This window comes from Oncorhynchus masou, chromosome 26 (genome assembly GCF_036934945.1).
Source record: "Oncorhynchus masou masou isolate Uvic2021 chromosome 26, UVic_Omas_1.1, whole genome shotgun sequence".
NCBI lineage: Eukaryota > Metazoa > Chordata > Actinopteri > Salmoniformes > Salmonidae > Oncorhynchus > Oncorhynchus masou.
The window spans coordinates 4,278,745-4,306,051 of NC_088237.1; the positions used below are offsets into that span (position 1 = coordinate 4,278,745).

Below are 27,307 nucleotides of genomic sequence, written 5' to 3' on the forward strand. Positions count from 1 at the left end.
ACCAACATGCCCTGTAGTAAATTCACACATAAAATAAAAACCCAAGTGTTTGCCATGCAAAAACAACAGACTCAACATCAAACTGAATTAAACCATAGTGCTTCTAATACATGTGTGAACCAATAACAGTCTAAACCCTGTCTAACTGGGGGACTCCTACTAAGCAATATGGAACTGTTTTAAGAAGGTCATACCAAGGATAATTTAGTTACTTGATTTAGAATTTTAAGACTCCTTGAAGTATAATAAAATATATACAAAATGTATTTGATAAAAAAAATAAGTGCCTTACTGCTAAAGCCCATACAAACACATTGAATAACATATTCACACACAGAAGTTATCAGATTTGCTGTACCGCCTTCAGACGAGTCCCAAGACGCTTGTGGGGGTCGACAAGCCAAACGGAAAACACCATCGTGAGAGACTCATCGTCCAATAAGGGTCATTGTTTGTAGGCCAAACCATTCGGAAGCTACAGACAAATATGTGAGAAGACAGATTTTCGGGATGCCTCATGGTCTGATAAACACCGCTCTGACTCTGTCACCTTTCAGCCCAGATGCAGATGTGCGACATTGGCGGATATCTCTAGCTTAAACTGACATATTTTTATGGGGATTTGTTAAATTATGCTAATTCGATTTCCACAGGGGGCACGGACATCGACTCTAGGGGTTTTTAACAGGATATTACTACACTACACACTACCATCAGATATACTCACTACCATTAGATACACTACGGTCACACACAGTACAGGACACAGATACAGTCACACACGCTGTTACAGTCATATAATGAAAACTGTTACAAAACATAATTTAAAAAAAGTGTTATTACAACATTAAATACCTGTATGTTTGCAGAGTCCATGAGAGACTTGTTGGTGAAGAACTTTCTGATTGTCTGCAGATCAATAAAATCAATCATATACAAACTCTGTTCAAAGAATATGCTGTATTAACTGTGTGAGAATGTGTGTGTGTGTCAGTAGTACCGCATGTTTCTCTATGCCGCTGTAACATCCATGGGGCAGTGGGATCTCCTCTCCCTGAGTCATCTGGGATGTCTCCTTCATGGCCTGACAGTACTGCCCCAGCTCTGTCAGCACCTTCACCTGCACACAGTATAAATACACATATCCTAATGGGCCCACACACACATACACTGTACATACAGTGGAATTACATGCAACTGAGATATTCATACCAACCTTCAATATCCTTCCTTTAATGGTGAGGTGTGGGTCTCGGCACACAGTCCCCACAAAATGCAGGTAGAGAGCAAGCATAGGCAGGGCCTGTAACAGCAGAACACAGAGGCATTGAAACCAATAGCTAACTTTCTTGAGACGCCTACTAAACTCCCTGGTCAGATGCTTGGTCAATTCAAAATGAAAAAGAAGAATACATTGCCAGTCATGCTTCATTGGACTTTGACCAAAAAGTAGTGCACTAAATAGGAAATATGGAACCATTTCAGATGCAGTCTGCGTATGTACTGTGAGATGGTGTCCTGAGGTGTAGAGCCAGTGGCAGAGGAAGGCCAGGCTGGACACAGTGGTTCCCAGGTGTCCTCGGTCAGGTTCAGAGAACAGGTCCAGACCAGGAACCAGCTCCTCTCCTACAGTATAGGATGAGTACTGCAGGTCACTCTGAGGGTGGGGCAGGGAGGCCCGCAGGAGACACTGGTGGAAGAGACACACACAGGACATGATTAACTACACAGGTGGTCACCCTGGTCCAGGAGACATACAGGGTGAGCAGGCGTTTGATCCAAGCACTAATCTAATTCAACTAACCATGGTATTAAGTTTATTAGATTAACAATATGTGCTAGTACAAACACAACATGTCAAACACAGACAATACCTTGAAAAGCTGGGCAGATAGGAGGCAGCATTTTGTGCGCTGACTGATATTAGAGGTCAAGGCATACCTGTTGGCCAAAACACAATGAGGTCAGTGGCATCACTACAATACATTTGTGAAAGTGACTGTATTGATCAACGGATTATTTATTGTTTCAATGAACATACAGTGCATTCGGAAAGTATTCTGACTTGACTTTTTCCACATTTTGTTAAGTTACAGCCTCATTCTAAAATGGATTAAATTGTTTTTCTCCCCTCATCAATCTACACACAATACCACATTATGACAAAGCTAAACAGTTAAACAAGTATTCAGACCCTTTACTCAGTGCTTTGCTGCAGCACATTTGGCAGCGATTACAGTCTCGAGTCTTCTTGGGTATGACGCTAGAAGCTTGGTACTAGAGGTCGACCGATTATGATTTTTCAATGCAGATAACGATTATTGGAGGACCAAAAAAAGCCGATACCGATTAATCGGCTGATTTATATGTTTATTTATTTACTTATTTATTTGTAATAATGACAATTACAACAATACTGAAAGAACACTTTTATTTTAACTTAATATAATACATCAATAAAATCAATTTAGCCTCAAATAAATAATGAAACATGTTCAATTTGGTTTAAATAATGCAAAAACAAAGTGTTGGAGAAGAAAGTAAAAGTGCAATATGTGCCATGTAAAAAAGCTAACGTTTAAGTTCCTTGCTCAGAACATGAGAACATATGAAAGCTAGTGGTTCCTTTTAACACGAGTCTTCAATATTCCGAGGTAAGAAGTTTTAGGTTGAGGTTATTATAGGAGTTATAGGACTATTTCTCTCTATACCATTTGTATTTCACATACCTTTGACTATTGGATGTTCTTATAGGCACTATAGTATTGCCAGTGTAACAGTATAGCTTCCGTCCCTCTCCTCGCCCCAAACCAGGGACACATCGACAACTGCCACCCTCGAAGCATCGTTACCCATCGCTCCACAAAAGCCGCGGCCCTAGCAGAGCAAGGGGAACAACTACTTCAAGGTCTCAGAGCGAGTGACATCACCGATTGAAACGCTATTATGTATTAACTAGCTAGACATTTCACATCGGTTACACCAGCCTAATCTCGGGAGTTGATAGGCTTGAAGTCATAAACAGCTCAATGCTTGAAGCACAGCGAAGAGCTGCTGGCAAATGCAGGAAAGTGCTGTTTGAATGAATGCTTACGAGCCTGCTGCTGCCTACCCCCGCTTAGTCAGACTGCTCTATCAAATCATAGAATTAATTATAACATAATAACACACATAAATACAAGCCATAGGTCATTAATATGGTCAAATCTGGAAACTATCATTTCAAATAAAAAACATTTATTCTTTCAGTGAAATACGGAGCAGCTACGTTTTTTATCGAACGGGTGGCATCCCTAAGTCTAAATATTACTGTTACATTGCACAACCTTCAATGTTATGTCATAATTATGTACAATTCTGACAAATTAATTACGGTCTTTGTTATGGTCTTCACACAGTTCGCAATGAGCCAGGCGGCCCAAACTGCTGCACATACCCTGACTCTGCTTGCACAGAATGCAAGAGAAGTGACACAATTTCCCTAGTTAAAAGAAATTAATGTTAGCAGGCAATATTGACTAAATATGCAGGTTTAAAAATATATACTTGTGTATTGATTTTAAGAAAGGCAGTGTTTTTTTTGCGAATGCACTTGTTAAATCACCCATTTGGCGAAGTAGGCTAATCAAATCAAATTTTATTTGTCACATACACATGGTTAGCAGATGTTAATGCGAGTGTAGCGAAATGCTTGTGCTTCTAGTTCCGACAATGCAGTAATAACCAACAAGTAATCTAACTAACAATTCCTAATCTACTGTCTTATACACAGTGTAAGGGGATAAAGAATATGTACATAAGGATATATGAATGAGTGATGGTACAGAGCAGCATAGGCAAGATACAGTAGATGGTATCGAGTACAGTATATACATGTGAGATGAGTATGTAAACAAAGTGGCATAGTTAAAGTGGCTAGTGATACATGTATTACATAAGGATGCAGTCGATGATATAGAGTACAGTATATAGGTATGCATATGAGATGAATAATGTAGGGTAAGTAACATTATATAAGGTAGCATTGTTTAAAGTGGCTAGTGATATATTTACAACATTTCCCATCAATTCCCATTATTAAAGTGGCTGGAGTTGAGTCAGTGTCAGTGTGTAGGCAGCAGCCACTCAATGTTAGTGGTGGCTGTTTAACAGTCTGATGGCCTTGAGATAGAAGCTGTTTTTCAGTCTCTCGGTCCCAGCTTTGATGCACCTGTACTGACCTCGCCTTCTGGATGATAGCGGGGTGAACAGGCAGTGGCTCGGGTGGTAGATGTCCTTGATGATCTTTATGGCCTTCCTGTAACATCGGGTGGTGTAGGTGTCCTGGAGGGCAGGTAGTTTGCCCCCGATGATGCGTTGTGCAGACCTCACTACCCTCTGGAGAGCCTTACGGTTGAGGGCGGAGCAGTTGCCGTACCAGGCGGTGATACAGCCCGCCAGGATGCTCTCGATTGTGCCTCTGTAGAAGTTTGTGAGTGCTTTTGGTGACAAGCCGAATTTCTTCAGCCTCCTGAGGTTGAAGAGGCGCTGCTGCGCCTTCTTCACGATGCTGTCTGTGTGAGTGGACCAATTCAGTTTGTCTGTGATGTGTATGCCGAGGAACTTAAAACTTGCTACTCTCTCCACTACTGTTCCATCGATGTGGATAGGGGGGTGTTCCCACTGCTGTTTCCTGAAGTCCACAATCATCTCCTTAGTTTTGTTGACGTTGAGTGTGAGGTTATTTTCCTGACACCACACTCCGAGGGCCCTCACCTCCTCCCTGTAGGCCGTCTTGTCGTTGTTGGTAATCAAGCCTACCACTGTTGTGTCGTCCGCAAACTTGATGATTGAGTTGGAGGCGTGCGTGGCCACGCAGTCGTGGGTGAACAGGGAGTACAGGAGAGGGCTCAGAACGCACCCTTGTGGGGCCCCAGTGTTGAGGATCAGCGGGGAGGAGATGTTGTTACCTACCCTCACCACATGGGGGCGGCCCGTCAGGAAGTCCAGTACCCAGTTGCACAGGGCGGGGTCGAGACCCAGGGTCTCGAGCTTGATGACGAGCTTGGAGGGTACTATGGTGTTGAATGCCGAGCTGTAGTCGATGAACAGCATTCTCACATAGGTATTCCTCTTGTCCAGATGGGTTAGGGCAGTGTGCAGTGTGGTTGAGATTGCATCGTCTGTGGACCTATTTGAGCGGTAAGCAAATTGGAGTGGGTCTAGGGAGTCAGGTAGGGTGGAGGTGATATGGTCCTTGACTAGTCTCTCAAAGCACTTCATGATGACGGAAGTGAGTGCTACGGGCGGTAGTCGTTTAGCTCAGTTACCTTAGCTTTCTTGGGAACAGGAACGATGGTGGCCCTCTTGAAGCATGTGGGAACAGCAGACTGGTATAGGGATTGATTGAATATGTCCGTAAACACACCAGCCAGCTGGTCTGCGCATGCTCTGAGGGCGCGGCTGGGGATGCCGTCTGGGCCTGCAGCCTTGCGAGGGTTAACACGTTTAAATGTTTTACTCACCTCGGCTGCAGTGAAGGAGAGACCGCATTTTTCCGTTGCAGGCAGTGTCAGTGGCACTGTATTGTCCTCAAAGCGGGCAAAAAAGTTATTTAGTCTGCCTGGGAGCAAGACATCCTGGTCCGTGACTGGGCTGGATTTCTTCCTGTAGTCCGTGATTGACTGTAGACCCTGCCACATGCCTCTTGTGTCTGAGCCGTTGAATTGGGATTCTACTTTGTCTCTGTACTGACGCTTAGCTTGTTTGATAGCCTTACGGAGGGAATAGCTGCATTGTTTGTATTCAGTCATGTTACCAGACACCTTGCCCTGATTGAAAGCAGTGGTTCGCGCTTTCAGTTTCACACGAATGCTGCCATCAATCCAAGGTTTCTGGTTAGGGAATGTTTTAATCGTTGCTATGGGAACGACATCTTCAACGCACGTTCTAATGAACTCGCACACCGAATCAGCGTATTCGTCAATGTTGTTATTTGACGCAATACGAAACATGTCCCAGTCCACGTGATGGAAGCAGTCTTGGAGTGTGGAGTCAGCTTGGTCGGACCAGCGTTGGACAGACCTCAGCGTGGGAGCTTCTTTTTTTAGCTTTTGTCTGTAGGCAGGTATCAGCAAAATGGAGTTGTGGTCAGCTTTTCCGAAAGGGGGGCGGGGCAGGGCCTTATATGCGTTGCGGAAGTTAGAGTAACAGTGATCCAAGGTTTTTCCGCCCCTGGTTGCGCAATCGATATGCTGATAAAATTTAGGGAGTCTTGTTTTCAGATTAGCCTTGTTAAAATCCCCAACAACGATGAATGCAGCCTCCGGATAAATGGTTTCCAGTTTGCAAAGAGTTAAATAAAGTTCGTTCAGAGCCATCGATGTGTCTGCTTGGGGGGATATATACGGCTGTGATTATAATCAAAGAGAATTCTCTTGGTAGGTAATGCGGTCTACATTTGATTGTGAGGAATTCTAAATCAGGTGAACAGAAGGATTTGAGTTCCTGTATGTTTCTTTCATCGCACCATGCCTCGTTAGCCATAAGGCATACACCCCCACCCCTCTTCTTACCAGAAAGGTGTTTGTTTCTGTCGGCGCGATGCGTGGAGAAACCCGTTGGCTGCACTGCATCGGATAGCGTCTCTCCAGTGAGCCATGTTTCCGTGAAGCACATAACGTTACAGTCTCTGATGTCCCTCTGGAATGCTACCCTTGCTCGGATTTCATCAACCTTGTTGTCAAGAGACTGGACATTGGCAAGAAGAATGCTAGGAAGTGGGGCACGATGTGCCCGTCTCTGTAGTCTGACCAGAAGACTGCTACGTTTCCCTCTTTTTCGGAGTCGTTTTTTGGGGTCGCTGCATGCGATCCATTCCGTTGTCCTGTTTGTAAGGCAGAACACAGGATCCGCGTCGCGAAAAACATATTCTTGGTCGTACTGATGGTGAGTTGACGCTGATCTTATATACAGTAGTTCTTCTCGGCTGTATGTAATGAAACCTAAGATGACCTGAGGTACTAATGTAAGAAATAACACGTAAAAAAACAAAAAACTGCATAGTTTCCTAGGAACGCGAAGCGAGGCGGCCATCTCTGTCGGCGCCGGAAGGCTATGATTCAATGATAAATTAACAGGCACCACATCGATTATATGCAAAGCAGGACAAGCTACATAAACTAGTAATATCATCAACCATGTGTAGGTAACTAGTGATTATGTTAAGATTGATTGTTTTTTATAAGATAAGATTGTTTTTTATAAGATAAGTTTAATGCAAGCTAGCAACTTACCTTGGCTTCTTGCTGCACTCAGGTAGTCAGCCTGCCACACAGTCTCCTCGTGGAGTGCAATGTAATCGGCCACAATCGGTATCCAAAATGTGGAAAAAGTCAAGGGGTCTGAATACTTTCCGAATGCACTGTATACTGTATGCTTGTGTTAGCTACCAGAGAATCTATTTATGCTGCAGTAGTTTATGTGTCGGGGGGCTAGGGTCAGTCTGTTATATCTGGAGTATTTCTCCTGTCTTATCCGGTGTCCTGTGTGAATTTAAGTATGCTCTCTCTAATTCTTTCTTTCTTTCTCTCGGAGGACCTGAGCCCTAGGACCATGCCTCAGGATGACATGATGACTCCTTGCTGTCCCCAGTCCACCTGGACGTGCTGCTGCTCCTGTTTCAACTGTTCTGCCTGCGGCTATGGAACCCTGACCTGTTCAACGGACGTGCTACCTGTCCCAGACCTGCAGTTTTCAACTCTCTAGAGAGAGGAGTGGTATAGGTGCTGACGTTGCACCCTCAACAACTACTGTGATTATTATTATTTGACCCGGCTGTTCATCTATGAACGTTTGAACATCTTGGCCATTATAATCTACATCCGGCACAGCCAGAAGAGGACTGGCCACCCCTCATAGCCTGGTTCCTCTCTAGGTTTCTTCCTAGGTTCTGTCCTTTCGAGTGCTTCTTTACCTGCATTTCTTGCTGTTTGGGGTTTTAGGCTGGGTTTCTATACAGCACTTTGTGACATCAGCTGTAAGAAGGGCTTTATAAATACATTTGATTTGAGCTACTAAAGTTGGTACAAACTTTACTCAGACTCACTGTGCAATCTTAGCGGTCAGTAAAGCTCCCTGTAGACAGCCCCAGACTCCAGCCTGCTTCAGGGTGGGTTGATGTTGGAGGGAACTTGTACCCCACGACACCCCGTCCCATGAGTCTAGCACCCCAGAGCTCTGCAGGGCACAGTCCACTGCCTTGCTCCAGTAGGAATGAGCTGCCCTTGGTTTACAAGCAGAATCACACAGAATCAGAAAAAACTTTGGTATTCAACAATTTTGTGTATAATCATGTAGACATACAAATTAAACACAATACAAATAGTACTGTACATTATGAGTACAGTCATATCTTACCTTCTGTTTCCATTATAATAGTGCAGGTTTCCCAGGTCATGTAGTGCCTGTACCCTGAGAGAGTCATGGTTGTTGGCCTGAAGGTACTCTAGATTGAAGTAGAAAAAAAAAGTCCAGTGTCCCTCATCTTTCATTAAAAAACACGCCCAGAAACAAATATTCAGTACAATCAGAAGGATCAATCACAACCATTTCTTTGCAGATACAAGTGGAATATCAGTTACTGGTATTGTGAGGCTAACAGGTAGACTGGTGAACAGCAAAGGATTGGTGAAGAGTAACAGTGTAAAAGTCTGATTGTGACTATAGCTTTAAAAAAACAATGTTAGTGGCGTAGCGGTCTAAGGCACTGCATCGCAGTGCTGAGGCGCCACTACAGCCTGGGTTCCATCCCGGCCGTGACCAGAAGCCTCATAGTGCGCCACACAATAGGGTCATCCGGTTTAGGGGGGGTTTGGCTGGGGGCTTCCTTTGCTCATCGCACTCTAGCAACTCGTGGCGGGTCGGGCGCCTGCAAGCTGAATTTTGTCGGAAATTGAACAGTGTTTTCTCCGACACATTTGTACGGCTGACTTTTGGGTTAAGTGTGTGTGTTAAGAAGCAGCGCGGAGTGGTGGGTCATGTTTCGGAGGACGCATGTCTCGACCTTCGAGCCCATTGGGGAGTTGCAGTGATGAGACAAGTTCGTAAACTACAATGTGGATATCACGAAAATGTGTGTAAAAACAAAAAGTGTTGGCCTCCCGGGTGGCGCAGTGGTTAAGGGCGATATACTGCAGCGCCAGCTGCGCCACCAGAGACTCTGGGTTCGCGCCCAGGCTCTGTCGTAACCGGCCGGCTAGCGTCGTCCGGGTTAGGGAGGGCCTGGCTGGTAGGGATATCCTTGTCTCATCGCGTACCAGCTACTCCTGTGGCGGGCCAGGGCGCAGTGCGCGCTAACCAAGGTTGCCAGGTGCACGGTGTTTCCGCCGACACATTGGTGCAGCTGGCTTCCGGTTTGGAATGTGCACTGTGTTAAGAAGCAGTGCGGCTTGGTTGGGTTGTTTTCAACCTTCATCTTTCAAGCCCGTACGGGAGATGTAGCGATGAGACAAGAGAGTAGCAACAAACAATTGGATACCATGAAATTGGGGAGAAAAAGGTGTAAATTAAAAAATTACAAATAAAAGTGTTACATGGGTCATGTCTCTTACGTATGGAGTTGCTATAGGAGTTGATGACGGTGTGTATCTGGTTGGGGGGCAGAGGGCAGCCGTAGATAGAACTCAGGGTCCTGTAGTCCTCAGTGGCCAGGTCTGGAGGGCCGATGGCCGGGGCAGTGCACACCGTCACATTAAAGTCCACCCTGCCATGACCCTGAGCCTTGCTACTGTTCTCCTTACAGAATGGAACCTCAAACACTGGCAAAGAGACACAGATCATAGTTTCAAGCATGCAATGAAATCAGTTAAGACAAAGAATACATTTCCACAAAAATAGTGTAGCATTCACAACTGTATAGAACATTTTATATAATTTATGCTAATGTAAATAGACTGAGAGTACAAAACATTACGAACACCTTCCTAATACTGAGTTGCATGCCCTTTAGCCCTCAGAACAGCCTCAATTAGTTGGGGCATGGACTCTATAAAGAATCAAAAGCGTTCCACAGGGATGCTGGCCCATGTTGACTCCAATGCTTCAAGTTGGCTGGATGTCCATTGGGTGGTGGACCATTTTTGATAAACACAGGAATCTGTTGAGCAACATTGCAGTTCTTGACACAAACCGGTGCGCCTGGCACCTACTACCATACTCCATTCAAAGGCTCTTAAATCTTTTGTCTTGCCCATTCACCCTCTGAATGGCACACATACAGTGCATTCGGGAAGAATTCAGACCCCTTAACTTTTTCCACATTTTGTTTGGTTACAGCCTTATTCTAAAATGGATTAAATTGTTTTTTTACCCTCATCAATCTACACACAGCACCCCATAATGACAAAGCAAAAACAGGTTTTTAGATTTTTTTGCAAATGTATTAAAAATAAAACACTGAAATATCACATTTACATAAGTATTCAGACCCTTTACTCAGTACTTTGTTGAAGCACCTTAGGCAGCAATTACAGCATCAAGTCTTCTTGGGTATGACACTACAAAGCTTGGCACACCTGTATTTGGGGAGTTTCTCCCATTCTTCTCTGCAGATCCTCTCAAGAGGATCCAACTCTGTCAGGTTGGATGGGGAGTGTTACTGCACAGCTATTTTCAGGTCTCTCGATCAGGTTCAAGTCCGGACTCTGGCTGGGCCACTCAAGGACATTCCCAAAGCCACTCCTGCATTGTCTTGGCTGTGTGCTTAGGGTCATTGTCCTGTTGGAAGGTGAACCTTCACCCCAGTCAGAGGTCCTGAGCGCTCTGGAGCAGGTTTTCATCAAGAATCTCTCTGTACTTTGCTCCATTCATCTTTTCCTCGACTGGTCTCTCAGTCCCTGCCGCTGAAAACATCCCCACAGCTATATGCTGCCACCACCATGCTTCACAGTAGGGATGGTGCCAGGTTTCCTCCAGACGTGATGCTTGGCAGTCAGTCCAACCAATATTGGTTTCATCAGACCAGAGAATCTGTTTTCTCATGGTCTGAGAGTCTTTAGATGCCTTTTGGCAAACTCCAAGCAGGCTTTCATGTGTCTTTTACTAAGGAGTGGCATCCGTCCGGCCACTCTACCATAATTGCCTGATTGGTGGAGTGCTGCAGAGATGGTTGTCCTGCTGGAAGGTTCTCCCATCCCCACAGAGGAACTCTTGGTCAGTTCTCCCTGAACATGCCCTTCTCCCCAGATTGCTCAGTTTGGCCGGGTGGCCATCTGTTAGGAAGAGTCTTGGTGGTTCCAAACCTGTTCCATTTAAGAATGATGAAGGCCACTGTGTTCTTGAGGATCTCAACACAATCCTGTCTCGGAGCTCTACAGACAATTCCTTCGACCTTGAGGCTTGGTTTTTGCTCTGACATGCACTGTCAACCGTGGGACCTTATATAGACAGTTGTATGCCTTTCCAAATCATGTACAATCAATTAAATTTACCACAAGTGGAGTCCAATCAAGTTGTAGAAACATCTCAAGGATGATCAATGCACCTGAGCTCAATTTCTAGTCTTATAGCAAGCAAAGTGTCTGAATACTTATAAATAAGGTACTTCTGTTATTTAATTCTAAAAACCTGTTTTCGCTTTGTCATTGTATTGTGTGTAGATTGATGAAGGAAATAGCGCTCTGGAGCAATAAGGCTGTAACGTAACAAAATGTGAAAAAAGGGAAGGTTTCTTAATACTTTCCGAATGCACTGTAACACAATCCATGTCTTAATTGTGACTCGTTTCAGGAAACTAGGCTTATGTCATGCGTCACTTTTTCACAGGAGAGGCATTGTAACATATACATTTTTTTAGCAGGAGTGCCTTCTGGAACATGTGAACGTTCATGTACCTTAATAACAAACTGCTATGCCATCTGTAAATACAAATACAATGGTTAAGTCACGAGCCTAGGTGGTTTAGCCATGGAAAAAGCTATATGAACCTTCCTGCTAGCCATGATTGGCTGAGATAATGGATGGGCTGGACATGCAGAGTGATGAGTTTGGATTGGTCTGCCATGTAGCACGCTTCCTTCTATAACATAAGACTCAGTATTTAGGTCAAAAATATATATATCACGAAATCGGTGGAAGTAGAATATGATAGCTAAGGAGATGGAGAAAATTCAAGCGTTAGATTACAAATGCGGAGAGAGTGAAAAAGAGAACACAAAAGGCTGTTGTATATAACACCTGTCTCCAGATTACATCTTCAAACTAAGGGCAACCATAGCATCTGTGACAGAGAGGAGAAGCGTTCATCCATGTATCAAATAAAATGTATTTATAAAGCCCTTCTTACATCAGCTGATTTCTCAAAGTACTGTACAGAAATATATACACTGCTCAAAAAAATAAAGGGAACACTTAAACAGCACAATGTAACTCCAAGTCAATCACACTTCTGTGAAGTACCGAGATAGGTACCGAGATGAGATCCTCAGACCCCTTGTGAGACCATATGCTGGTGCGGTTGGCCCTGGGTTCCTCCTAATGCAAGACAATGCTAGACCTCATGTGGCCTCATGTGGCTGGAGTGTGTCAGCAGTTCCTGCAAGAGGAAGGCATTGATGCTATGGACTGGCCCGCCCGTTCCCCAGACCTGAATCCAATTGAGCACGTCTGGGACATCATGTCTCGCTCCATGCACCACAGACTGGCGGATGCTTTAGTCCAGGTCTGGGAGGAGATCCCTCAGGAGACCATCCGCCACCTCATCAGGAGCATGCCCAAGCGTTGTAGTGAGGTCATACAGGCACGTGGAGGCCACACACACTACTGAGTTTTTGACTTGTTTTAAGGACATTTCATCAAAGTTGGATCAGCCTGTAGTGTGGTTTTCTACTTTAATTTTGAGTGTGACTCCAAATCCAGACCTCCATGGGTTGATACATTTGATTTCCATTGATAATTTGTGTGATTTTGTTGTGAGCACATTCAACTATGTAAAGAAAAAAGTATTTAATAAAAATATTTCATTCATTCAGATCTAGGATGTGTTATTTTAGTGTTCCCTTTATTTTTTTGAGCAGTGTATATAGTATATGGGCAAGAGAGTCCAGCTAGCTACATTGAATCGAATTCATTGCAAGTTAAAGCGTACCATTAGCTAGGTAGCTAACATTAGCTGGCTGGCTCGCAAGCTAACGTTACGTGTATAATCTGTGTAGTAATATTATTCATATCTCAAATCCATTTGCATTGCTAGATATAGTCTAATGTTAGCTAGCTAGCTAACAATGAATCTAGTTAGATTCATGCAGGGTAGTAACGTTAGGAGTTGGGATTATGTTTCATTTTTGAGTGTAGCTACATGTAGCTAGCTACATGTCTAAATAAAAGACTCCACATTCCAAGTAACCACTTCACTGCACCGTTTACACCTTCTGTATTCTGTGCATGTGACAAATGAACATTATTTTCTATAGTGTGTGTTTGCTAGAGACAGTAATGTGAAGAACAACATGACCTGCACCAAAGTCAAATTAGGACAACATTAGGCCAACGAGACAGTGTCCAAGTTCTTAAATTCTCCAGTTGAAGGCCCTGCTTTTATTTCGTCACATTCACAACCGTAAGTGATTTTCTGTAATTAGCTCGTCATTAACTTGTAAATAATACTTGTTGTGAGTTTTTATTTAAGTGACTAGTGTTCCATTATTAAAGTGGCCAGTTATTTCAAGTATATGTATATAGGGCAGCCGCCTTTAATGTGCTAATGTGTATACAGACATGTCGATATACATATTATAGTCTTGAAATCTTTGGATGTTTAGTACACTCACTACCATACTCACTGTTTAGCACAAGGCCTCACATGTGAATCCTTAAAGAGGAGGGTGGGCTAAGGCTTAACTTCTTTGATATAGGGGGCGCTCTTTTAATTTTTGGATAAAAAAACGTTCCTGTTTTAAACAAGATATTTTGTCACGAAAAGATGCTCGACTATGCATATAATTGACATCTTTGGAAAGAAAACACTCTGACGTTTCCAAAACTGCAAAGATATTATCTGTGAGTGCCACAGAACTTATGCTACAGGCGAAACCAAGATGAAATTTCAAACAGGAAATGGCCCAGATTCTGAAGGCGCTGTGTTCCAATGTATATATATATATATGGCTGTGAATGCGCCAGGAATGAGCCTACACTTTCTGTCGTTTCCCCAAGGTGTCTGCAGAATTGTGACGTATTTGTAAGCATATCATTGGAAGATTGACCATAAGAGACTACATTTACCAGGTGTCCACTTGGTGTCCTCCGTCGAAATTATTGCGCAATCTCCAGCTGCGTCCACTTTTCTATTCGGTTCAGAGGAGAAAGGCAACTGCCACGACTGATTTATCATCAAATAGATATGCGAAAAACACCTTGAGGATTGATTCTAAACAACGTTTGCCATGTTTCTGTCGATATTATGGAGTTAATTTGGAGAAAAAATTTGGCCTTGTAATGACAAAATTTTCGTGTTTTTTTCATAGCCAAACGTGATGAACAAAACGGAGCGATTTCTCCTACACAAATAATCTTTTTGGTTAAACTGAACATTTGCTATCTAACTGAAAGTCTCCTCATTGAAAACATCCGAAGTTCTTCAAAGGTAAATGATTTTATTTGAATGCTTTTCTTGTTTTTGTGAAAATGTTGCCTGCTGAATGCTAGGCTAATGCTATGCTAGCTATCAATACCTCTTACACAAATGCTTGTGTAGCGATGGTTGAAAAGCATATTTTGAAAATCTGAGATGACAGTGTTGTTAACAAAAGGCTAAGCTTGTGAGTGAATATGTTTCTTTCATTTCATTTGCAATTGTCATGAATAGTTAACATTGCGTTATGCTAATGAGCTTGAGGCTATGATTACGCTCCCGGATACAGGATTGCTCGACGCTAGAGGTTAAGAGGGTGTAAACAATGCTGAATGGGTTTAGACAAAGAGCTTTCCAGCAGGTGTACCAAAATATTCAAAGTCCATTTTCTCAAAAGTGAGTTTACAAGTTTATCAACTTTCAAAGCAGAATTACTTTCCCATTGTTCCTCAAATGTAGTGTACAGTTGTGGCCAAAAGTTTTGAGAATGACACAAATATTAATTTTCACAAAGTCTGCTGCCTCAGTTTGTATGATGGCAATTTGCATATTCTCCAGAATGTTATGAAGAGTGATCAGATGAATTGCAATGAATTGCAAAGTCCCTCTTTGCCATGCAAATGAACTAAATACACAAAAAAACATTTCCACTGCATTTCAGCCCTGCCATAAAAGGACCAGCTGACATCATGTCAGTGAGTCTCTCATTAACACAGGTGTGAATGTTGATGAAGATCACTCTGTCATGCTGATTGAGTTCGAATAATAGACTGGAAGCTTCAATAGGAGGGTGGTGCTTGGAATCATTGTTCTTCCTCTGTCAATCATGGTTACTTGCAAGGAAGCATGTGCCGTCATCATTGCTATGCACAAAAAGGGCTTCACAGGCAAGGATATTGGTGCCAGTAAGATTGCACCTAAATCAACCATTCATCAGATCATCAAGAACTTCAAGGAGAGCGGTTAAATTGTCGTGAAGGCGGCTTCAGGGCATCCTAAAGTTGATTCAGCTGCGGGATCGGGGCACCACCAGAAAAGAGCTTGCTCAGGAATAGCACGTACAGTGAGGCAAAGACTTTTGGAGGATGGCCTGGTGTCAAGAAGGGCAGCAAAGAAGACACTTCTCTCCAGGAAAAACATCAGTGACAGACTGATATTCTGCAAAAGGTACAGGGATTGGACTGCTGAGGACTGGGGTCATTTTCTCTGATATATCCCCTTTCCGATTGTTTGGGGCATCCGGAAAAAGCTTGTCCAGAGAAGACAAGGTGAGCGCTACCATCAGTCCTGTGTCATGCCAACAGTAAAGCATCCTGAGACCATTCATGTGTGGGGTTGCTTGTCAGCCAAGGGAGTGGGCTCACTCACAATTTTGCCTAAAAACACAGCCATGAATAAAGAATGGTACCAACACAACCTCCGAGAGCAACTTCACCCAACCATCCAGGAACAGTTTGGTGACGAACAATGCCTTTTCCAGCATGATGGAGCACCTCATCAATATTTTGGGTCCATGGCCAGGAAACTCCCCAGACCCTAATCCCATTGAGAACTTGTGGTCAATCCTCAAGAGGCGGGTGGACAAACACAAACCCACAAATTCAGACAAACTCAAAGCATTGATTATGCAAGATTGGGCTGCAATCAGTCAGAATGTAGCCCAGAAGTTAATTGACAGCATGTTAGGGCAGATTGCAGAGGTCTTGAAAAAGAAGGGTCAACACTGCAAATATTGACTCTTTGCATCAACTTTATTTGATTGTCAATAAAAGCCTTTGACACTTATGAAATGCTTGTAATTATACTTCAGTATTCCATAGTAACATCTGACCAAAATATCTAGACACTGAAGCAGAAAACTTTGTGGAAATTAATATTTGTGTCATTCTCAAAACTTTTGGCCACGACTGTATGATATACCATTTTCTAGCTCAGAAAACTTTTATCCAATGTAAAAAACACAATTTAAAATGTTGCTACATAAGATCGAATCGAGACGGTCAGTCACAATTGTCTCAAGGCTTAAAAATCCTTCTTTATCCTGTCTCCTCCCCTTTATCTACACTGATCGAAGTGGATTTAACAAGTGACATCAATAAGGAAACATAGCTTTCACCTGGACTCACCTGGTCAGTCTCTGTCATGGAAAAAGCAGGTGTCCTTAATGTTTTGAGTCCTTAATATACACTGAGTGTAGATATAGTTGATAAATGTTTTTAAGAATTTGAAGTTAGGATAGCCTGAATGTTCAGAAGTTAGCCTTGTAGCTTAATTGGCCAAGGAGCAGGACCATTTTGAATAGCAACCTCTGTATTCCTATGGTTCTCATTCAAACCTATGTTAATTCATGGAAATGTAATAAGGTTATAGTTGAAGAAGTATACATAGTAGGGGTCTTCACGGGTCCACACGAACCCGAGAGAGGCGCGTGTTTTTCACGAGTGGGGCGTGTAGCTTTTTGTTTTTGTCGGCCAATCACAAGCCACCAAAGTAGCACTAGCCTCTGGCTCTGTGTCTGTTGTGGCAATCAACTTAGGAGTCAATGGAAGATGCAATTAAAATTACGGAATTAAAAGTTAAATGAGAATGATATGTTTCAACAACCAAGGGCCAAGAGGTAGGCTGTTCCTTAATACATTGATTCGAGCTGCTGTTGTTATTGTGAAGGACGGGGGAAAGCGCAGCCTATGTAGATTTGATTAGCCAACCCAGCTACCTAGCTAGCTTAACTGTCTTCTCTTCTCGGTTTGATGCAGTCAAAACAGGTACTATATAATCAGATTGGATGATCAAAACATAGCTTTGGCAGCTAAAAGTTAGTAACTAATGTGAGTCGGCTTGGCTGCTGCTGTCTCTCTCTTTCTCCTCCTCCCGCCACTCAGCAACACACAGGGGTTATCTCGTTTAGGAAAAAGACAGTCATCTGTCCCTTCTCCTTTGTGACCCGGAAACCCGGATAAGTGGTTGAGTGGTCGAGGAGTGTGTCAATTCGCTAGTAGGCAAACGGAAGAGTGTCCTCCCCTCCTCGATAGCCACCTCTCATCAGGGATATTCATGTGTATCCTATTTTTAAATCTGCAACACCCCTTTTGAATCAGATTTTGTTTTGATATAGGAAAAAATATGCACGTTTAAAAACAATATGCTATTTATCTATAAAATGTCTAACATTTCTAACTTAATTTGTTTTGATCCACCCCTGTAAACTTAATTTGCCTAATGACGCGCAAGTGGAGAAGGACCGTCTCATTTCAAACGCATTTACATCCACGTTCACTCGCTGACTCTCCTCGATTAACTTTGACCTTTTTTAAAAGGAGACGAGAAGGATGCAGGAGATGAGCAAATGTACTTGATTAAAGGCCAGAGTCACAAACACACAGCAAAGTGAAATAGAAAGGATGTACTCACAGGGCTGTGTGTGTGCCAGCAGCAGTAGTAGCAGTGTGCGGCTGTGTTGGAAGTTCTGCAGAGTGTGATGGCCCTTCTCCAGGGCCTCCCTGAAACAACACAGTGTATTCTCCACATCCAGAGGGACACACACCACACACATGGCCCGGCGCACCTCTGCAACAGACCAAAACACACACACACACGGCAATATGACTACGGCGACACATCAATATACCCACAGACCAGAATGACTGATGATTTATTTAAAAAAAGAATGGTTGAATGTACGGCTCGAAATTAACGCTTGTCCTCTTGTCCGAGAGAAGTAAAAATAAAAAATTGTTGGCCAAGAAGAATATAGAAAAACAAATCACTAAAAAATCTCAATATCAAACAATTACTCTGAAAAGAATTTAGAGGCAAACATTGGAATAATATTCTATTTATTCTATCTATTTTTCATGTACATACTGTAAGTAAAAAAGCTTACATGTCAAGGTGTAGGTGATATACAACACATATTGCCCAAACCAATGCTGACATTCAGAAAATGTAGCCAAACTTTAATGAGACTTTTAATGACATAAATATAGCCCGGAGAGTGAGGGACCATGCCATTGGTGCACCGTATGTCACCCACCTTGAATCGGAGGCTGTCAGCATTGTTTTGTAAACACTTAATATGCCATTGAAACCAGAACTTTTCTCGTGTTCTATTGGTTTTTAAATCAACGTTGAAGTTCATTAGTCATATACAGTGCATTCAGAATGTATTCAAAACCCTTGATCTTTTCTATTTTGTTACGTTACAGCCCTATTCTAAAATGTATTGAATTGTTTTTTTAGAAATATTTTTAGAAATATTACATTTACGTAAGTATTCAGACCATTTCGTCAGTACTTTGTTGAAGCACTTTTGGCAGCGATTACAGCATCGAGTCTTCTTGGGTATGACGCTACAAGCTTGGCACACCTGTATTTGGAGAGTGACTCTCATTCAACTCTGCAGATCCTCTCAAGCTCTGTTAGGTTGGATGGGGAGCGTTGCTGCACAGCTATTTTCAGGTCTCTCCAGAGATTCAAGGGTTCAAGTTCTGGGCCACTGAAAAACATTCAGAGACTTGTCCCGAAGCCACTCCTGCGTTGTCTTGGCTGTGTGCTTAGGGTTGTATGTGCCTTTTACTGAGGAGTGGCTTCCATCTGGCCACTCTACCATAAAGGCCTGATTAGTGAAGTGCTGCAGAGATGGTTGTCCTTCTGGGAGGATATCCCATCTCCACAGAGGAACTCTAGAGCTCTGTCAGTGTCCATCGGGTTCTTGGTCACCTCCCTGACCAAGGCCCTTCTCCCCCGGAGCTCAGTTTGGCCAGGCAGCCAGCTCTAGGAAGAGTCTTGGTGGTTCCAAACTTCTTCCATTTAAGAATGATGGAGGCCACTGTGTTCTTGGGGACCATCAATGCTGAAGACATTTTTTGGTACCCTTCCTCAGATCTGTGCCTCGACACAATCTTGTCTCTGAGGTCTATGAACAATTCCTTTGACTCATGCCTTTGTTTTTAGTCTGACATGCACTGTCAACTGTGGGACCTTATATAGACAGGTCCCACAGTTGACAGACCTTTCCAAATCATGTCCAATCAATTGAATTTACCACTGGGGGACTCCATCAAGTTGTAGAAACATCTCAAGGATGATCAACGGAATCAGGATGTACCGTAGCTCAATTTCAGGTCTCATAGCAAAGGGTCTGAATATGAATGTACTGTGGGGTATTGTGTGTAGATTGCTGAGGATTTTATGTTTTTAAATTCATTTTAGAATAAGGATGTAATTTAACAAAATGTGGAAAAAGTCAAGGGGTCTGAATACTTTCCAAAGGCAATGTAAGTAACCCATGCTAGATGGTAGTTGCTAGTTAGATCTCACCTCTTTCTTAATTTCTAATAGATCTCTGTTACATGAAACTGCTCAAACTGTTGAGAAAGGCGTCTCCTGCTATTTGCATTTTGGAACATTCCCACGTAGCCTACAGCCATTTGCGCATTGTTGAGCTTATAATATGAAGAAATAAAACTTGATCATGTTGATTCTGTTGCATCAGCCTCATTGCTTTTTAAAAATAGTTTAATGTGCAGTGGTTGTATGAATTTTGGATCTGTCGACCCAGAACTGTCCCAGAGTCTGTTTTGAACTGTGATCATATTTGTTATCGTCCCAGGGACAACAGGACGCCCTTAATTTCAAGCCCTGGATGGAATTATTCTATAAACACATAAAAAGTACTTGTTTTGTAATTGTAATGTTGCAATATTTTATAGGCTTAAAGAATAGCTTCAAAGGGGCAATGTTGTATTTTGAGACTAATTACCGGGGCTGATTGGGCTGCACACCGAGTCGATAAGCCAGCGACCAGTGCACCAGTGTTGTATTGACATACCTGCCAACTTGAAGCGTTTCCTACTGGGTATCACGGTCATGTAGCTAACGTGGCCATTTTTTGCTCTCACGTGATTTTATTTTAAGTAGGATAACCGTGTACACAAGAAATAACTAATATTAATAACCATTTAGATGTCACTTTGATAAATACATACGGTCTACTCCTCAATGGGTAGGGTGTGAATTGCAACAACACCAAGACCCAGTGCCCTTCGCCTCCACTTGACAAGCACTATTGTCCGGCAACGGTGTGGGAAGTAGCTACCTTGTATCCAATATCAGGGTGACAGTCACAGTAAACACACGCATACAACGTATCAACAGTACACCCATCATCAATACTTTTAATCAAAAATAAACAATCGTCAGTTTTAGAACTGAAAATCTACAATTATTATTTGTGTAAAACCAACAGTGAAATACGACTCAAATTCATTCACTCAAAGTCCAAACTCTTGCGGTACGGTAGTTGCCCTACTTTGATTGCACTGCTCAATCAAACAGTCTAACCTACAGCAGAGCGCTTTCGACAAACCCACTACTTTCCTTTCGACAAACCCACTACTTTCCTTTCGACAAACCCACTACTTTCCTTTCGACACGCCCACCACTTTCCTTTCGACACGCCCACTACTTTCCTTTCGACAAACCCACTACTTTCCTTTCGACAAACCCACAACTTTCACTTCGACAAACCCACTACTTTCACTTCGACAAACCCACTACTTTCCTTTTGACAATCACACTACTTTCCTTTCGACAAACCCACTACTTTCCTTTCGACACGCCCACTACTTTCCTTTCGACAAACACACTACTTTCCTTTCGACAAACACACTACTTTCCTTTCGACAAACCCACTACTTTCCTTTCGACAAACCGACTACTTTCACTTCGACAAACCCACTACTTTCACTTAGACAAATCCACTACTTTCCTTTTGACAATCTCACTACTTTCCTTTCGACAAACCCACTACTTTCCTTTCGACAAACCCACTACTTTCCTTTCGACAAACCCACTACAATCCTTTCGACACGCCCACTACTTTCCTTTCGACACGCCCACTACTTTCCTTTCGACACGCCCACTAATTTCCTTTCGACACGCCCACTACTTTCCTTTCGACAAACACACTACTTTCCTTTCGACAAACACACTACTTTCCTTTCGACAAACCCACTACTTTCCTTTCGACAAACCCACTACAATCCTTTCGACACGCCCACTACTTTCCTTTCGACACGCCCACTAATTTCCTTTCGACACGCCCACTACTTTCCTTTCGACAAACACACTACTTTCCTTTCGACAAACACACTACTTTCCTTTCGACAAAACCACTACTTTCCTTTCGATAAACCCACTACTTTCCTTTCGACAATCCCACTACTTTCCTTTCGACAAATCCCCTACTTTCCTTTCGACAAACCCACTACTTCCCTTTCGACAAACCCACTACTTTCCTTTCGACACGCCCACTACTTTCCTTTCAACAAACACACTACTTTCCTTTCGACAAAACCACTACTTTCCTTTCGATAAACCCACTACTTTCCTTTCGACAATCCCACTACTTTCCTTTCGACAAATCCACTACTTTCCTTTCGACAAACCCACTACTTTCCTTTCGACAAATCCACTACTTTCCTTTCGACACGCCCACTACTTTCCTTTCGACAAACCCACTACTTTCCTTTCGACAAACCCACTACTTTCCTTTCGACAAACCCACTACTTTCCTTTCGACACATCCACTCGCCCATACTATGTCGCCATATTGGAATACAGCCACCCACTTTTCCTTGAATATGTATCAGAAACCAATAGGCAGAGTGTAGCCTACTAATGCATTTTATTTTGTAAAATGGTTCCTTGCATTATTCAATGACGTAGAAATGGTGTTAAAGACCATTTACATTTTTGGAGGGACAAGTGACTTGAACTTTGACAAGTAAAAAAAAATTGTCCTACTTGTCCAAAGGACAAGAGATAAAAAAGTTAATGTCAAGCCCTGGAATAAAAAAGCATAATAAGGTTGGCCTATATCAATAGTGCTAGGCATATCGACTTATAGCAATAAAATATGATTCATTGATTGACTGATTGATTTCCAGCTGCTACTGGATTCCCGTACCAGAGAGTTCGAGGAGCTCAGCGTTTGGGTTGGTGGGAGTGTTGCACCCTCGTCTGGGGGCAGGCACAGCAGGGGGAGTCCAGCAATTCAGCAGCTGTCTCCCTGCATAGTTCTTACAGGTGATCTGACACGCAGGGGTAGAGACTGTTCAACACACACACTGTACACACACAAACAGCATCCTAACACACAGCAGTAGTCTCAATTCTCTCCCTACAGTATTCATTATAAACCATACCCCATAGAAGCAGAGTTATCCTCTAGTCCACACTAAGCCTTAGGAATGGATTAGTGTCCTGACATTGAGTTCAAGTATGACACCCTGTTCATTGGGTGGTAAAAGCTTGTGTCTATTCCCTCTAACCTTCTCTCCAGTGACGTTCTGTGTTTTGATGAAGTGTGGCTGAGGGACTGGAGGTCCTCCAAAGTAGCTGATCCTCTCTAGCAGTCTCCTCTGAGCATGGACCAGGATAGGAGTGATCATGTGGGTGTAGCGCTCTCTGGGATGCACAACGTACAGGACAGAGACAGTACTGGCAGGCAGGCACGCACACCTCCCTGTGACAGGATGGAAACTACCTACTATGTGTGTGAGTTGAAGAGCAGGGTCGACTGTGCGTGTGTATGGAGAGCAAGAGAGAGAGCAAGAGAGAGAGATTGTGTGTGTGTGTGTGCGTGCGTGCGTTCGTGCGTGTGTGTTTGGAGAGCAAGAACGAGAGGAAGAGAGAGAGAGAGCTAGAGAGATAGCGAGAGAGCAAGAGAAAGAGAGCAAGAGAGAGAGCGAGCGAGAAAGAGAGTGTGAGAAAGAGAGCGAGAGCAAAAGAGAGAGAGAGTGTGTGTGTGAGGGATGTTACCTACCGTGTGTGTGAGTTGAAGAGCAGGGCGAGGTGAGCCAGAGTCTCCCAGCGAGCCTCGAGGTAGAGCAGCTCAAGGGTGTGAAGGGTGAGGCTCCTGATCCATCTCAGGTCCACCAGGGTACTGTCATCCAGAGGTGCGGAGAAGTGCAAGCTGGCCTCCATCTCCTCATCCTCCAATTCAAACAGCTGCCAGAGCTAAGGACGGATAGAGGGAAACAGACACACAAAAGTACAATTATTCACATGGTATAATAGTGGTGTCAACTATTTAATTATATTTTCGACTCAAGTTAAAGATTTTTGTATAAAACATGAAGGGTGTTTCAATGTAATGTACATACGTACATACAGTGGGGCCCAAAATTATTGACACCCTTGATGAGACAAAATGACTGAATAAAATAAATAATTCAAATACTGAGCTATATTTTACGGGGGAAAAATGGGGACATTATATTATTACAAACAATAAAATTGCTCAAAGAAAGACATTTTGTTTAACAAGTAATCTTTTTTTTCTCTCAAAGAGGTAGAGGTCAGGTCAAAATTATTGATGCCTCTGTTTTCAATCATTTTGACCCCTATGTTTTTGAAAAATAGATATTTACTGAACAAAAAATATAAATGCAACATGTAAAGTGTTGGCACCATGTTTCATGAGCTGATATAAGTTTTCCCAGACATTTTCCATATGGACAAAAAGCTATTTTCTGCCAAGGAAGAGGCAACTCTTCCTGGGGTCCGGTAAAATGAATGCAGTTATACAGAATTCACAACACACTAAGTGTGTGCCCTCAGGCCCCTACTCCACTACCACATATCTACAACACAAAATCCATGTGTACGTGTGTGTATAGTGGGTATGTTATCATGTGTGTGTATGTACACTACCTTTCAAAAGTTTGGGGTCACTTAGAACTGTCCTTGTCTTTGACCACACGACTGTCTAAAGGCCAGTTTTATTGCTTCTTTAATCAGGACCAAAGCTTTCAGCTGTGTTAACATAATTGCAAAAGGGTTTTCTAATGATCATTTAACCTTATAAAATTATAAACTTGGATTAGCTAAAACAATGTGCCATTGGAGCACAGGAGTGATGGTTGCTGATAATGGGCCTCTGTACGCCTATGTAGATATTCCATTGTAAATGAGCAGTTTCCAGCTACAATATTAATTTACAACATTAGCAATGTATATTACTGTGAAATAGCATTGTATCAGGAAAACATCATTTTTTCTTAAAGTTAACAAAGGGTTGGTAACAGGCTGATTGGTCGGCTATTTGAGACAGTAAAGGGGGCTTTACTATTCTTATGTAGGGGAATGACTTTTGCTTCCCTCCAGGCCTGAGGGCACACACTTTCTTTCAAGTAGGCTTACATTGAAGATATGGAAAATAGGAGTGACAAAGTCATCTGCTATTATCCTCAGTAATTTTCCATCCAAGTTGTCAGACCCTGGTGGCTTGTCATTGTTGATAGACAATAATTTTTTCACCTCCTCCACACATGGAATTCAAAATTACAATTCTTGTCAATAATAGTTTGGTCAGATATACTTGGATGTATCGTGTTAGCGTTTGCTGCTGTCATGTCATGCCTAAATTTGCTAATCTTGCCGATGAAAAAAGTATTCAAGTAGTTGGCAATATCAGTCGGTTTTGTCACGAATGAGCAATCTGATTCAATGAATTATGGAGCTGAAGAATTTAAATTTAATTAAATTGTACTCACATTCTTTGTCATTTATGTGTTTCATAGTATAGTTTCTTCTTCTTTTTATTCATTTGAGTCACATGATTTCTCAATATGCAGTACGTTTGCCAATTGGTTGTATAGCCAGACTTACTTGCCATACCTTTTGCCTCATCTCTCTCAACCATACAATTTTTCAATTCCTCATCAATCCATGGGGATTTAACAGTTTTTACAGTAATTTTCTTAATGGGTGCATGCTTATTAGTAACTGGGATAAGCAATTTCATAAATGTGTCAAGTGAAGCATCTGGTTGGTCCTCATTACGCACCACAGACCAACAAATATCCTTTACATCAACAACATAGGAATCACTACAAAACTTATTGTATAACCTCTTATACACTATATTAGGCCCAGCCTTGGAAACTTTGGTTTTCCTAGATATGGCTACTATATTGTGATCACTACATCCGATGGACCTGGATACTGCTATCAGGCACACATTTAGTAAAGATGTGATCAATAAGTGTTGATTTCATTCCTGTGCTGTTTGTAACTACCCTGGTAGGTTGAATGACAACCTGAACCAGGTTGCAGGCACTGGTTACAGTTTTTTTTTCAGTGGGCAGCCTGATGACAGCCAGTCAATATTTAAATCACCCAGAAAATATACCTCTCTGTTGATATTACATACATTATCAAGCATTGCACACATATTATCCAGATACTGACTCACCACTTGTTGGTCTATAGCAGCTTCCCACCAGAATGGGCTTTAGGTGAGGCAGATGAACCTGTAGCCATATTACTTAAACCGTATTTAACATGAGATCCTCTCTAATCTTAACAGGAATGTGGTCCTTTATATAGACCACAACACCGCCACCATTGAAATTTCTGCCTTTCAGTAAATGTTACAACCATGTATTGCTACCACTGTATCATCAAAGGTATTATCTAAGTGAGTTTCAGAGATAGACAGAATATGAATATCATCTGTTACTAGCAAGTTATTAATTTCATGAACCTTGTTTCTTAAGCTAGATATGTTAACGTGTGCTATTTTGAGCAGTTTTCTGGGATGCTTGCTTGTTTTCATTGCTTTACTGGGAAGCTTAGCAGCAGTAGATATTCCCCTGTTATATAAAGGTAAAAAAAATAAGAATAATTATGTTGGTGCAGGGTGAGCTGCACACAGTGGACTTCCTACTAGGGCACACTGCCTCAGTGATAACAGCCTAAATCTGGTTCATAGACACATAATTGCTGCATAAAATAGCTGTAGGATCAGCAGAGGCATTCAGGGCAGTTAGCGGGACATAAATTGGGTTACATACATTGTTTCTACCAATGCCCCTGGTATAATGTACATTTGCTAAAGCATTATGATAACTCAGCGGCCCAATGGTAGGGATTAACTGAGCTGGACATGGGTCCAATGACCCATGTCCAGCTCAGTTAATCCCTACCATTGGGCCGCTGAGTTATCATAATGCTTTAGCAAATGTACATAATGCTTCTTATATTGATAATGTCTTATCAATATAAGACATTGTCTCAACGCAGCCTTATAATGCTGTGAAAGGATCTAGGAACCCAAATGATTTGGGTGGATCCCATCCTCATGTTTTGTTTCCAAAATTGTGAACAAAAGTTATCCCCATTGAGCTGCAATAATCACGAAGCCATATCAAGAAGCTGATTAAACAGCATGATCATTACACAGGTGCATCTTGTGCTGGGGAAAATAAAAGGCCACTCTAAAATGTGCAGTTTTGTCACACAATACAATGCCTGCCACAGATGTCTCAAGCTTTGAGGGACCGTGCAATTGGCATGCTGACTGCAGGAATTTCCACCAGAGCTGTTGTCAGAAAATGTTACGTTATTGTCTCCACCATAAGTCGCATCCAAGGACGTTTTAGAGAATTTGGCAGTACGTCCAACCGGCCTCACAACCGCACACCACGTGCGTGTATTGCGTCGTGTGGGTGAGCTGTTTGCTGATGTCAATGTTGTGAACAGAGTACCCCACAGTGACAGTGGGGTTATGGTATAAGCAGGCATAAACTACGGACAACAAACACAATTGCATTTTATCGAAGGCAATTTGAATGCACAGAGATACCGTGACGAGATCCTGAAGCCCATTGTCGTGCCATTCATCCGCCGCCA

At 42.5% G+C, this 27,307-nt stretch overlaps 1 protein-coding gene across 1 annotated transcript in view; it reads right to left on the reverse strand.

The window, feature by feature from the left end:
• cfap54 (cilia and flagella associated protein 54) overlaps window positions 1-27,307 on the reverse strand; it is a 126,473-nt gene that overhangs the window by 36,875 nt on the left and 62,291 nt on the right. Inside the window, exons 36-47 of the mRNA XM_064938156.1 lie at window positions 23,436-23,629; window positions 22,942-23,077; window positions 22,578-22,701; window positions 18,020-18,175; window positions 9,591-9,797; window positions 8,398-8,485; window positions 8,087-8,263; window positions 1,875-1,941; window positions 1,505-1,690; window positions 1,217-1,303; window positions 1,001-1,120; window positions 856-909 (exon numbers count right to left, since the gene is read on the reverse strand). Of these exons, the coding sequence (XP_064794228.1) occupies window positions 856-909; window positions 1,001-1,120; window positions 1,217-1,303; window positions 1,505-1,690; window positions 1,875-1,941; window positions 8,087-8,263; window positions 8,398-8,485; window positions 9,591-9,797; window positions 18,020-18,175; window positions 22,578-22,701; window positions 22,942-23,077; window positions 23,436-23,629 (1,596 nt within the window). The remainder of the gene's footprint in view (window positions 1-855; window positions 910-1,000; window positions 1,121-1,216; window positions 1,304-1,504; window positions 1,691-1,874; window positions 1,942-8,086; window positions 8,264-8,397; window positions 8,486-9,590; window positions 9,798-18,019; window positions 18,176-22,577; window positions 22,702-22,941; window positions 23,078-23,435; window positions 23,630-27,307) is intronic.